We start from the raw sequence: 15,000 nt of genomic DNA on the forward strand, positions 1-15,000 counted from the left end.
AGGTCAGTAATAATTGTCCCGCTTAGTTCAGTCGTGACTTTAAACCAAATCAATCACACTGTGCAACATTGTATCCAGTGACATTTTTATTCCAAAAAAGTTCCAGAAACACAAATACATTATTTACACAAAAATGTTAAAAAAAAGGAATATATGGTACGCAAATTAGCTTATTGTAGACTGCATTGAGCAATGTGCAGCATGCAGTAGCCGACATCAGCCAATCAGAATTCAGTGTACACTAGATTTTGTTCCCTTCACTTATAACACATGTACATTAGGGATCTTTGCCAGATTTTATTAATGGAGTATATTAGCAAATTGGCATCCTAGTCCAAGGCCTGTTGCATGGAATGAGGACATTGGAAAGTAATAGCTACTGTACATCTTCAGCCTCTTCTGAGATTATTAATATAAGAAAGTCCAAAAACGAGGTAAACAATTGGCAACTATATACAATAGCAAAAAAAGGCCAATGTGATGTTCTGAGAGTTCACGTTCCAAGTGTATCTTGCCTCATTCTAGAGTATCTCATATCCTTGATAGTCTCTTTTGCGATAGATCATACACAAGCTGATCAAACAAATGAGCTGGAAAGCAAAGTAAATGGGTAATTTGTTAATGTTCTGGAAACACTTGGCATGGCATCACTTCAATATAGACAAGCCTAGAAAATCAGACAAAACTCATATTGACACCCCCTCCCTATTTTTGGCAGGCTCCGTTTTGAATTGTCTTCATCTAATTTAAAAATGGACAGTTCAATTCAATTTATTTATTTAAACCACTTGCCGTCCGCCTGCTGTTTATAAAACGGCAGGATGGTGGCACTCCAGGGGCGGGTTGCCGTTCATAAACGGCACCCGCCATTTCTAGCTGGGAGCGCGCAGCACCACGATCCGGTGCCCGCTGTGTCCTCCAGACACAGTGGAACACCGATCGTCGGGCAGGACCTCTGTACGAGGTCCCGATCATGTGATCACTGATAGGCCAATCAGTGATCACATGCAAAGTAGTAAGCAAGATGTCACTTGTGACATCATTGCTTACTACATGTGAAATCTGTGAATGATCACAGAGGTCACATGGTACAAGGCTATTCACAACAGCCTTGTACCATGTGACAAGCTGTGACCAATCACAGCTCACTCAGTATTTCTCAATGGCTGCAAGAATGCAGACAGAGAGAAAGAGAAATGATTGCTTTTACATCCTATATGGGTGTAAAAGCAATCACTGTAAAAAAAAAAAAAAAAAAAATCATCACCCCCCACAAATAGTACAGTGTCACCATGGTGACACTGTACTGCTAGGGTGACAGTATGTAAAAAAAACAAGCAAACAATATAAAAAAATAAAAAGGTAGAAATTTTTTTTAAAAATTAAAAAATTTTGGTTATAAACTAATTTGGGTTATTTTTTTTTTTTTTACTAAAAAGATAACTGAATACATTTTGGCCAAGATTTATGATGAAATATTATTTATTTGCAAAATTTTATAAGAAAACCCCTTTTTTTGAAAATTTTTGGACTTTTTCATTTATATAGCAAAAAAAAATAAAAATCCCAGTGGTGAATAAATACCACCAAAATAAAAAGTTTTATTGGTCTCAAAAAAAATGCTAAGAAATTCATATGGGTACAGTGTTGCATGACCGCGCAATTGTCATTCAAAGTGTGATAGCGCTGAAAACTGAAAATTGCCCTGGACAGGAAGGGGGTAAAAGTGTCCGGACAGGAAGTGGTTAAAGAGTCAAACTCCTGGAAAATTTCTTAAGGGACGCCATTAGTAAGATCTCTACACTAGTTCCTAGGTCTACACACCTTCTTGGACCATTAGAAGGGTCTGCTCTGTTTTTTTATAACAGAAGAAGCTGGAGCATACATACATACATACAGGTGGGAACTTCCAAGAAGCACAGTAAGAGTTGGGGATTATGGTGGAGATCTCACCATTATGCCAGTCCAAGAGTGCTCAATTATTAAGTCAGCCAGTTGGAATCTTCACTTCCAGCTATTGTATTCACACAGTGGCAGCACCCAAGGCTGCCTTAACCACCTCCCGTCCAGCCGTTGTATATAAATGGCCAGATGGTGGCAGTGCAGGGGTGGGTGGCCATTTATAAACGACCTCCCCCTCCTCTGCTTGGGACAGGGAGGCCCAAGGGAGCGCGCAGCACCGTGATCCGGTGCCCACTGTGTCCTCCGGACATAGTGGAACACTGATCGTCAGATGGGACCTCTGTGCGAGGTCCCGATCATGTGATCACTGATTGGCCAACCAGTGATCACATGCAGAGTAGTAAGCAAGATGTCACTTGTGACATCATTGCTTACTACGTGTGAAATCTGTGAATGATCACAGAGGTCATATGGTACAAGGCTAGTCAACAGCCTTGTACCATGTGACAAGCTGTGACCAATCACAGCTCACACAGTAGTTCTCAATGGCTGCAAGAATGCAGCCAGAGGGAAGGAGAAATTATTGATTTTACAGCCTTTATGGGTGTAAAAGCAATCAGTTTAATAAAAAAAAGTTCATCACCCCCCCATAAGTAGTACAGTGTCACCATGGTGACACTGTACTGCTAGGGTGACAGTATGTAAACAACAAAAAAAAAAAAAAAAAAAAAAAACAAATAATATAAAAAAATAAAGGTAAAAATTTTTTTTTAAAAATTAAACATTTTTGGTTATAAACTAAAACTAATTTGGGTTATTTTTTTTTTACTAAAAAGATAACTCAATAAATTGTGGCCAAGATTTATGATGAAATATTTTATAAGAAAAACCCTTTTTTTAAAAAAAATTTTTGGACTTTCATTTATAAATGTGAAATCTGTGAATGATCTTACTACTCTGCATATGATCACTGATTGGCCAATCAGTGATCACATGATCGGGACCTCACACAGAGGTCCCATCCAACGATTGGTGTTCCACTGTGTCCAGAGGACACAGCGGGCACCGGATCGTGGTGCTGCGCGCTCCGAGGGAGAGCGCAGAACTAGAAAATGCGGGTGCCGTTTATGAACGGCAACCCACCCCTAGGGTGACACCGTCCTGCCGTTTAAAAACAGTAGGCGGACGGCAAGTGGTTAATACAAATGTTAGGAACTCCACCTACCTCAACAATCACGAAGCCAAGAATGATCAGCATGGAGAAGCCGAGGACTTTGTGTAGAACGTTCTCTAGTTTAGCTTCACAGCCCTGAAAAATAACAAAAGCCATTATTGACCCAACTGAGAATTGTTCAATATATGCTCTGTTTGCTAGGTAAACTTCGGGGCTTACTGCTTTAGGAGATCCTTCATGCAGCGCTCAGTAGTGTTTGTAGAACATTACCGTACTCGACTCGAACTTGGCAGATGTTATCGGCTTGGCTGGAGGCCAATTTGTGTGTATTATTGGCTGTAGCGTCTTTACTGCTTCATAGGCCCTTATAGGTGCAGAAGGCCAGAGACTGCAGCCAAGCATGGTCTTAAATCAATATTAGGTACAGGAAGTAATGGAATCTACATGGACAAGCTAAGTAAGTCATTGAAAAGAAACTCTGTTATATAATGCAGGGCACCAGCTGGTCACGGTCTAGGGCAGAGTTTCTCAACCTTAGGTCAGACACCCTTTAAAAAAAAAAATATGGGTAGTCCTGAGGCACCCTTTAAAAATTGTGAACATTCTTGAGGCACCCCATTCTAAAAAAATAAATAAATAAATAAAAAAATTGGGTGCCGCAAAATGGTCCATAATTTTAAAAGGGCACCCCATGCTAAAATGTGAGAAACTATTCTAGTTTTTATAATGCAGCAACATCCACACTTGTAGGATACCCAGCATTAGAGGTGATTTATTAACTAAAAGGCAGGCCTGTCCACCTGCTGGCTTGTATACAAAGTTTTGGGCAATTTTTAGACATTTTGCTAAGGCACCCTGAAGAGACCTCAAGGCACCCTTGAAGAAACCTCAAGGCACCCTTGAAGAAACCTCAAGGCACCCTTGAAGAAACCTCAAGGCACCCTTGAAGAAACCTCAAGGCACCCTTGAAGAAACCTCAAGGCACCCTGGTTGAGAAAGGCTGGTCTAGGGGAACCTCAAGGCACCCTGGTTGAGAAAGGCTGGTCTAGGGGAACAGTCAGCCGGGTTAGAAAATCTGCCCCTATAGCCTATCCACTACATAATCAGGGCTGGCAGCTTCTTATATCCTCCCCATTGACAAGAAAAACATTTAACCTGCCTGCTAAATGGGAAGGCTGAAGGTGGTCAGATCCCATCCCAAGTGCTGGCTCTGATTGGAACACATGTACTGCTTGGTCAAAATAAAAAAAGGAGAAATTTTAATTATCCTCACCTGGTTGCCGACTGTATCTATATGGAAGGACTCGTGTTGTGGGGTGAAGACCGCAAGTCAGGCATGGAGAGCTCTTGCCAGCCCTGATCACATGCTTGGGTTGCAGTTCCATTATCTTGCATGTGTGTTTGGTGGTCAGATCCCATGCCTTTATGCCCCCCCATACTGCCATAGGCACACCAAGTCCCCACCCTTCTCTATAGGATTTCTATACATGGTCCACTGTTCAAGGATGTTCTTACCTCAGTGTAGAGCTTTTTAAGGTCCGTCAGATCTCCAGTACACTGAGTGGCATTCTTCATACAGCAGCTTTTGGGCACTGTGTGATTGGTTTTATACCAGGTTGTGTTCTCCCAGCTGGTGTAGTTCTTTATTCCGCAGCACTGCAACTGTTCAGACGGAGGAAAAAAAATAGATTTTACAAATGCATTCCAATATCCAAACACAAGTACAAGAAACATTACAGCACTGCAAGACAGCTCTATTTAAATGCTATTATCCCATTCTGTGCAGGAAGAAAGCATTTCGAAGACCTTCACATCACTAATGGTGGCGGTCAGGGACTGCTGTGGGCATTCTGACACTGGGGGGGAACTGACTTGGTGTCACTGACATTCCCAGTGACACCAATACAGTGATCAGTGCTAAACAAAAAAAAAAGAAAGCACTGACACTACTAATGGCACTGGGCAGGAAGGGGTTAACATGAGGGGCGCTCAAAGGCTTAACTGTGTGCTGGGTGTGTTTTCCTTAGGGCTGTGTCCATGCGCTTCACTCTGCTGTGCACAGCCATCCAAAGCAGTGTGCACGAGCTGACAGGCAGGGGAGCAGTTTTGTTTACAAACAGTTCTCCTCCCCGTCGAAGATGCTCGGCAATCACCCAGAAATGCAAAATCACGTACATATACACACACGTGATTTTGCGCAGCCGTGCCGCCCTGTAGCAGTATTTCTGCTATAGGGCGGCCGGGAAGCAATTAAAGAACATCTGTCACCAGAAGGAAAAAAAGAATTCCTCAATAATTACTGTGCACTTTTAGCCCCCCCCCCCCATTTAAATCTGAGCAGTAAAATGTAAAATAGATAAAGATATCCTTTTTTCCTGTCATTCCTGCCTGTACCTTCAACCTTACTGAAGTCTAAAGTTATGGAATATCCCAAGGGGGGAGGAGTTACAGCTAGCCATGAGTCAAACCCCCCCATCCCATCCATTGTGTTGCTCTGTCTCTCCTCACTAGTTTACACAAAGTCTAGGGCTGGCGCCCGCTATCCAGGGCACAGAGAGAGTGGAAATCGTCAGCGGTTGTTGTGAATGGTTGCAGCTTGAGATGAGCACATCACAAAAACAGAAGCTGACAACAGCACAAGCCAGATACTACACTTGTCCAAGATAACCTAATGTAGTACCTGGCTTGTGTGGTTGTCAGCTTGTATTTTTGTGAAAATAGTGCCCTCTTTTCTCCAGGTCCAACCATTCATCACGCAAGCTGACAGTTTCCTCTCTCTGTTCCCCTGAATAGCAGGATGCAGCTCCAGACTCTGTGCACTAAACAGGAGGCGGCACAGCAATGTCATCAGTAGGAGGGGGAGCGGTGTATGCTTTGTTTGTACTGCCTTATATGCTCTGAGCTGCCATTCAGAGCTTCGTCTCCATATTGTCAGATAGCTACTGTAGGTAGGTGGGTGGAACTAGCTATCCAACACCACAGTTCAGCAACCCCTCAACTGATTTAGATGAGGACAATTGCGGTGTACAAAAAATCCCCTGGGGAAGTGGGGGGTTCAACAATCTTTCTGGCGATAAAAATGCTCTCTTAAAAGGAAGATCTAACAAAAAATGTAAGTGACATGCAATCTAGAATATAACTTAAGCAGATTACCTCTTCCTGGATGAAGTCCACAGTGGAACTTTCTACATTTTTTCCATTGTACTTCTGGAAAAAGAGGTTCATGTTTTTCTCCAGTTCTGGATTAATCTAGGAGTAAAAAAGAAAGTCAGATCAATGAGCCGCTGTAGACATAGACCTGTGTTCTGTGTAAATAAAACTATGAAAAAACAAATATATCAAGTCTAAGGTCTCATGCACACTGGACAATTAGCCTCTGTGTCTTATCCAAGAACTTTCGTGCGGCCCGGAAGACACAGATACACTGCTCAGCCTGCTATAAGCAGCCTGTAAAAGTTTGTGAGTCTGAAAAATGTGGTGGCTGGACCAGGGGCGGACTGACCATTTGGAAGCCCGGGGTCAGTAGGGGGCCCCATAAGATGCCCCTGGTACCTTTTTCATAGGCTTATTTGAGTTTGGGCAAGGACACAGGGGCCCCATGATCCCCGATTGCCTGGGCGCCCCATGAGTTGTCAGTCCGCCCCTGGGCTGGACGCTGTACCAATGTTTAGGACCATATGCACAGAACATAAGAATTCTGTGTTACAGCCATTCATCCGCTGGTACATACGGCCCTAAATGTCAGTTCCACTTGGTGCAGTGTCCAGCCACCACATTATTGAGCCACTCATAGGCTTCAATACAGGCTGTTGCCAGTGGGGCTGGACAGTGCGCACCTGTGCCTTCTGGCTGCACAAAAATCACTAGGATCTGAGGCACAGGGGCTGAAGGCCATAGCAAGACTTTGAGATGTCCATTCTGGCCAGAATCACCATTAGAAGGTATGCAAACCAAAAACTTGTTTTAGCTTTGGAAAGAGTGAGGAGGGATTAGAGCCCCTATCTGATTGGAAGTACACTGTATTGGAAAACCTCGAGAGGCTTGGGGTGGCATTGCCAATCTTTGCTGCTGTAAATACTAGTTTTCTGGCTGTTAATCAGATTCAGTGTCTTCACTACTTGAGTCACTAACCTGGAACAGGTATGACATGGACTTTCCTGGGTCAGTGTCTGAAAGCATTCTAGCAAAACAACCATAGAAGGAGGAGGTCAGCCATGGTAGCCTCCATGTTTTCCCTCAATATTAGTTTCTTTAAGACTGACTGGTGTAGTACAAGGGTTCTTCACCTCTACAATCCTCTTGCTTTCTTCTATTACCCTGGACAGAAGTCCTACAGATATAGTAGCCAACCCCGTTTTTTTTTTCTTTTTAAGCTGGAATCATTCCTAAGCTCACAGAAGATAACTGGCTATTAACATGTATAATAACATTAGAGATTTTTGATCCAGGGGATGTCTCCTTGAAGATCGGGAAGGAATCCAAGTCCATCCAAATGTAATAATGGTTTGGTCATGCTGCAATATCAGTTTTAACAGCAGGTGGTGCTGCAGATGAACTTTTCCCAAAATACTGGAGCCGTAAGAGCTGGGGGCACAATTCTTCCCAAATGCAAAGAGCTCCAGATTATTGGAGTTAATAAAGATCGGAACAGTATTTCCTCCAGGAAAGCCAAGCATATCAGCCATTTCAATTCATTTTATCCATCCCAGTATTGCTTTATGTGAACATTTTGAGGTTGGGGCCCCTTGAATAGTCTAGAGCAGCCTCTCTCAACCAGGGTGCCTTGAGGTTTCTTTAGGGTGCCTTGGCAAAATGTCTAAAAATTTGTATACAAGCCAGCGGGTGAAACAAGCCTGCCTTTTAGTTACACAAAGCCACAGGTTTTCATTGTGCACCATTATGACCTTCTAGCTGCCGGCGTCCTGACAACCAATGACAATTTGATAAAGAGGATGTTGGTAGCCTGCACAGCATCCTGGTTTGACCCTCCCTTGTCCCTCTCCATCAACGATGGGGTCACATTAGCTCAGTGATGGAGAAAAACTGAGGGAGAGGAGTAACACTGGTATACTAGTCAGTACCAGTGTGCAATAGTGTGTTTGTTTTGGAAAACTAAATCACCTCTAATGTTGGGTGTCCTACATGTGTGGATGTTGCTGCATTATAGAAAACTATTAGAATAGTTTTTCATAATTTAGAATCGGATGCCTTAATACTGTCCATAATTTTAAAGGGTGCCTCAGGACTGTCCATCATTTTAAAGGGTGCCCCGGGACTGTCCATAATGTTGAAAGGGGGCCTTGACTGAAAAAAAAAAAAAAAAAAGGTTGCGAAACACTGGTCTAGAAAACCCAATACCAACTGAAAACTTGATTTTTTTTTTTTCCAGCCTAGTTTTGGATCAAGTGGAGAAAGAATGAAACTTCTGCAGCACTGGGGAAACCAACCCTCTTACCATGTCCTAGACCAGTGGTCGGCAAGCCGCGGCTCGCGAGCCACATGCGGCTCTTTACACACTTTAATGCGGCTCTTCTGTGTGCCGGGCGCCCGCTCCCCTCCCTCCTCTCGGGCGGCCGCCCCAAAAGTCAGGACTCTGCAGCTAGCCCAGCGATGGGCAAACTATGGCCCGGCGGACCTTTTAATCCGGCCCGTGGAGCGTGGCAAACACTGGCTGTCAGGATGTAGGCGGGGCAGCGTGACGAACTCCTCTCCTCTCACAGTCCGCCCTGAAGACCGGAACGGCGCGGGAACACGGCGAGAGGAACGGGCGGAGCAAAGGTAAGTGAATTGACACAATATGGGGGATGAATTACTATATGGGGAATGAATTACTATAGGGGGGATGAATTACTATAGGGGGGATGAATTACTATAGGGGGGATGAATTACTATGGGGGATGAATTACTATATGGGGGATGAATTTTCAGTTTTAAAAATGCGGCTCTCAAAATAAATTTCAATTGTGGTTTTGGCGAGATTTGGCTCAGTTGAAAAAAAAGGTTGCCCACCACTGTCCTAGACCAAGGGTGCTTAACCTTTTGAAGATTCAGGGCCACTTAAGTGATTTGGTAACTGGTTGCAGACCACAATGAACTATGCAATTTTATTGCCCCACAAACTGCAAATGTAAACAAGCCCTGTCCTGAGTCCCCTAGAAGGCTGCATTCACACTGATGCTCTGTGGGTTACCCACACCGCGGGTGCAGCACAGTGCACACGTGGCTTTGCTGCACTGAGCCATAGACTTCTATTACGTCTAGCAGGTGTGGTCTACGTTCTGCATTCAGGAGTTCAGAAAGCTCACCAAATCCACAGAATACAGTAAAAGTCTATGGTTCAGTGCAGCTAACGTGCAGGAAAGCTAACATGGCCATTGTAAAATGCAGTGTATGTGATGTGATGTGAATACGCTGAGCTTTCCCTCTTCCGGCTTGTGCTGGCATCACTCTCCAGGCTGCTAGAAAGGATTAGAGGTGGAGAGCACTTGGTATCACTCTACCTGGGACAGGAGCCGGCGCTAGGAGGAAATTGGATTCCAAATATCTTGTCTGCAAATATCACCCAAACCGTCCTCTCTGCTCCTCCCACGACCTCCTGCTCTCTAGCTCCCTCCCATGCTAATCTTCAGGACTTCTCCAGAGCCTCCCCCATCCTCTGGAATTCTGTACCACAATCTATCAGACTACTCTGCCCACTTTTAGGCGATCTCTGAAAACTTCTCTCTTCAGGGAAGCCTATCCTGCCCTCAGCTAATAATGGAATCTTCTATTCCTCCTACCAGTCCATCCCCCACAGTTATTACCTTTTGTACCACCAGACCCTCCCTCTTAGATTGTAAGCGCCAAAGAGCAGGGCCCTCCTAACCCTCTTGTATTGAACTGTATTGTTGCTGTATTGTCTGCCTTTGATATTGTAAAGCGCTGAGCAAACTGTTGGCGCCATATAAATCCTGTATAATAATAATAATATATAAATCCTGTATAATAATAATAATAATAATAATAATAATATATAAATCCTGTATAATAATAATAATAATAATAATTGGTTTATGGGACTCCTGCTCCGTCTGCGGCCACTTGCTTCCTCCGCTTCCAGTGCCAGCTCTATGCACTCTGATGCTCTGGGATGATGGGTTGGCAACCCATTGATCAAGGTCTGGGCTTGCCGTCCCGCCATCCCGAAGCATGGGCATGTGCTTCCCTGGTTTGAGGTTGCAGGCCACATCAGAGGGCTTTGTAGGCCGTGGCTGGAGCACCCCTGTCCTACATTGAGAACACAAAGGATGGAAAGGGAAAGCTCTCCAATGGGAACAGACTGTAGAGGCTCAGTCAAAAGGTGACCAACTTCACCGACAAGAATCTGCGGTGGAGAAACTTTAGCTTCATGAACAAGTGGTGTGTGAACAGCTGCAGCAAGGCTTGTACCCTGTGCAAGTCAATGGCCATCAATGCAGCTGTTGGCATGTAATGGCTTATATGAAGGGTTACATGCGTTCTCTAGCTCCAAAGTGGATGCAGCCAATTGTCCAATCTGTATGCAGCCACAACACAATGGGCTGCAGTGGCCAGATGTGGCATTTAGCTGCCCCCATCACCCCATTTCTTTGTCCTCAAGTAACAGGGATTATGATTATGCAGGATTTATATAGTGTCAACAGTTTGTGCAGCACTTAAAAATATAAAAGGGAGACAGTACAATTACTATACATAGTCTGGCTGAAAAAAAGAAAAAAAAAAGTCCATCCAGTTCAACCCAGTTCTTCATCATTCAACCCCCTTCCTCTGAGTCCCTGTCATCATGGACATGCCCACTGTCCACTACCGGACAGGGAAAATAAAAAGCACCATGGTGTGGTGCTTGTATGTCATAGTTACATAGTTAGTCTGGCTGAAAAAAGACAATAGTCTATCCAGTTCAACCATAAAAAAAAAAAAACAACAAAAAAACCTATAATCCTACACCCACAGTTGATCCAGAGGAAGGCAAAGAACCCAGCAAAGCATGATCCAATTTGCTCCTGCTGGGAAAAAAAGTTCCTTCCTGATCCCTCGAGAGGCTAACGGATATTTCCTGGATCAACTTTTCCTATAAATGTTATATCCAGTTATATTCTGTGTATCCAAGAAACAATCCAGGACTTTTTTTAAATCAATCCACTGAGCTGGCCAGAACCAACTCTTGAGGGAGTCTATTCCACATTTTCACAGCTCTCACTGTGAAGAAACCTTTCCGTGTTTGGAGATTACATTTCTTTTCCTCCAGACGTAAAGAGCGCCCCCTTGTCCTCTGTGATGACCTCAGGGTGAATAACTCTACACCGAGTTCACTATATGAACCACTGATGTATTTATACATGGAGATCATATTCCCCCCCCCTTATGTATTATACACGGAGATCATATCCCCCCCCTTATGTATTATACACGGAGATCATATCCCCCCCCTTATGTATTATACACGGAGATCATATCCCCCCCCTTATGTATTATACACGGAGATCATATCCCCCCCTTATGCATTATACACGGAGATCATATCCCCCCTTATGCATTATACACGGAGATCATATCCCCCCTTATGCATTATACACGGAGATCATATCCCCCCCTTATGCATTATACACGGAGATCATATCCCCCCCTTATGCATTATACACGGAGATCATATCCCCCCCTTATGCATTATACACGGAGATCATATCCCCCCCTTATGCATTATACACGGAGATCATATCCCCCCCTTATGCATTATACACGGAGATCATATCCCCCTTATGTATTATACACGGAGATCATATCCCCCCTTATGTATTATACAGGGAGATCATATCCCCCCTTATGTATTATACAGGGAGATCATATCCCCCCTTATGTATTATACAGGGAGATCATATCCCCCCTTATGTATTATACATGGAGATCATATCCCCCCTTATGTATTATACATGGAGATCATATCCCCCCTTATGTATTATACATGGAGATCATATCCCCCTTATGTATTATACATGGAGATCATATCCCCCCTTATGTATTATACATGGAGATCATATCCCCCCTTATGTATTATACATGGAGATCATATCCCCCTTACGTATTATACATGGAGATCATATCCCCCTTATGTATTATACATGGAGATCATATCCCCCTTATGTATTATACATGGAGATCATATCCCCCCCTTATGTATTATACATGGAGATCATATCCCCCCCTTATGTATTATACATGGAGATCATATCCCCCCTTATGTATTATACATGGAGATCATATCCCCCTTATGTATTATACATGGAGATCATATCCCCCCTTATGTATTATACAGGGAGATCATATCCCCCCTTATGTATTATACAGGGAGATCATATCCCCCCTTATGTATTATACATGGAGATCATATCCCCCCTTATGTATTATACAGGGAGATCATATCCCCCCTTATGTATTATACATGGAGATCATATCCCCCCATATGTATTATACATGGAGATCATATCCCCCCTTATGTATTGATACATGGAGATGCCGTTGGGTCACCACTACCAAAAGTGGAAGAATTTTGAAATGTCAGAATTGCACAATCTTAGATGAAACCATTGTTACATAAGGTCTCAGTATGTCAACGCATAACCTCTTAATTCATTCCTCACCTTATCTTTGTATACGAGTCCCAACACAAGAGACGCCATTCCAGCCACTAATATGATGGAAATCATGGTGATGAACTATAGATTCACAAAAACAAAAAGTCAGATATTAAAAAGTTACAGTCTACATAATGTTGGCCTTATTTTTACACTTTCATGCCCAGCCTATAGCAGATTGACGGCCGGGCGGGACACTCCTCGTTGGGACTGGGCGCCATATGACATCCTGTCAAAACAAACATCTCGGGACACAGCCGATGACATATCACTACACCAGCCTGTTGCCAGTGTCACGTGACCGCTGTGACCAATCACAGCAGATCACGTCAGTTGTATACAATGGATGGCTTCCTGTCATGCCATCCATTGTATACAATTACGTTGTTAGCTGTGATTGGTCAAGGCAGTCACATGATACAGACAGGGCCAATCACAGCCCATCTGTATCATGTGATCAGCTTTGCCCAATCACAGCTAATCACAACAAAACACTGAATGAATCAGTTTCATTCAGTAACAAGGATTGCAAATATCAATGAAATACATTGGTATTAGCAATCATAACGTGTTAAAAAAAAAAAATCCTGATCACTTGCCCAGAGTAGTACAATGTTACTATAGTAACATTATATTGCTTTGGCCACAGTGTGCTGAAAAATAAAATAGTAGAAAAAAATAGAAAACATTTGAAAAAAAAAATGCAAATTCAATTATTATTTTACCAAAGAAAATGTAGCAAAACACATTTTGACCTAAATTTATGAAGAAATGTTTTTTATTTGCAAAATTTTATAACAGAAATGAAGAAAAGTGCCTTTTTTTTTTTCAAACGTTTCAGGTGTTTTCTGTTTTATTTAGCATTAATAAAAAAACAACTCAGTGGTGATTAAATAACACCAAAAGAAATCTCTCTGTGTGAAAAAAATTATAATGTCATATGGGTACAGTGTTGCATGACCGCGCAATTGTCAAAGTGCAACAACGCTGAAAGCTGAAAATTGGCCTGGGCAGTAAGGGGGTAAAAATGTCCGGTATTGAAGTGGCTGATGTGTGCTTCCACTTTTACAGCCATTTGTATTATATTTAATAATATACACACACACTCATTTACATATACTGTACATACAGTACACATACACTATGGGATGGGAACACAGACCTACAATGTAAATTCCCTAAGTAATCACCTTCAGATCTTTACACGCCTGTGGGGGGGTGGGGGGTAAAATGCGAAATATTTGGCTGGTAAGGGACAGCCAAGTACTTACACATCCCAGTCCGCAGCTGGATTCCCGAATGGTGGAGCAGAAGCCAAGGCATCCGATGATGAGCATGAACACGGCCACACATAGAATGATCACAGATGGAAGCATCACATACATGTTCCCCAGGAAATCCTCATATTGCTTGTAGGTGACAATCGCATTAATCCCGACATATGCCAGTCCAGCTGCTGCCACCTGGAAGACAGAAGTAGATGTAAAGTAACTGGATAACATTTAAACAAAATAAAAATGAATTATATTAGGTGTAAGTTTTTTTTTAGATGCCCCTTGAGATACATTATTATTATTATTATACAGGATTTATATATCGCCAGCAGTTTGCACAGCACTTTACACAATGAAGGCCGACATTACAGTTACAATACAATTTGGTACAAGAGGAAACAGAGGGCCCTGCATTACAGAAAACACCATATGTGACTATTGGCGTGCAACCTCAGGCTGTGTATACACCTGCAAGCGTATGGGTGTCATTTCCACAACTTAAAATATACAGCCACATGCAAGATCCCTTAAAGATACAGTAAACAAAGCAGCTTTTGCTGCAATACTCAGATTACAGCCAGAGATTTGCCCCCCACTGTACTTTTTATTTTCTTCTTTCAACCCACTTCCTCTGAGTCCTGGTCATCATGGACATGCCCACTGTCCACTAACAGACAGGGAAAATAAAAAGCACCATGGTGAGGTGCTTGTATGTTATAGTTACATAGTTAGTCTGGCTGAAAAAAAAAAGACAAAAGTCCATCCAGATCAACCATTTAAAAAAAAAAAAAAAGTTATAATCCTATACCCACAGTTGATCCAGAGGAAGGCAAAAATCCCAGCAAAGCATGATCTAATTTGCTCCTGCAGGAAAAAAAATTCCTTCCTGATCCCCCGAGAGGCAATCGGATATTCCCTGGATCAACTTTACCTATAAATGTTAGTATCCAGTTATATTCTGTGTATCCAAGAAATAATCCAGGACTTTTTTAAATCAATC

General features: G+C 42.8%; 1 protein-coding gene across 1 annotated transcript in view; it reads right to left on the reverse strand.

Moving 5' to 3' along the window:
- Positions 1–68: 68 nt before the first annotated feature.
- Positions 69–15,000, reverse strand: part of LOC149459135 (tetraspanin-36-like) — a 31,417-nt gene continuing 16,485 nt past the window's right edge. The window contains exons 2-7 of the mRNA XM_089681601.1: positions 13,998–14,189; positions 12,733–12,807; positions 6,230–6,325; positions 4,592–4,738; positions 3,128–3,211; positions 69–590 (exon numbers count right to left, since the gene is read on the reverse strand). Coding sequence (XP_089537727.1) covers positions 522–590; positions 3,128–3,211; positions 4,592–4,738; positions 6,230–6,325; positions 12,733–12,807; positions 13,998–14,189 — 663 coding nt within the window. The 3' untranslated portion in view covers positions 69–521. The remainder of the gene's footprint in view (positions 591–3,127; positions 3,212–4,591; positions 4,739–6,229; positions 6,326–12,732; positions 12,808–13,997; positions 14,190–15,000) is intronic.

Source organism: Staurois parvus, unplaced genomic scaffold (assembly GCF_062004578.1).
Source record: "Staurois parvus isolate SC_StPar_1 unplaced genomic scaffold, SC_StPar_1.0 ptg000272l, whole genome shotgun sequence".
Taxonomy (NCBI): Eukaryota; Metazoa; Chordata; class Amphibia; order Anura; family Ranidae; genus Staurois; species Staurois parvus.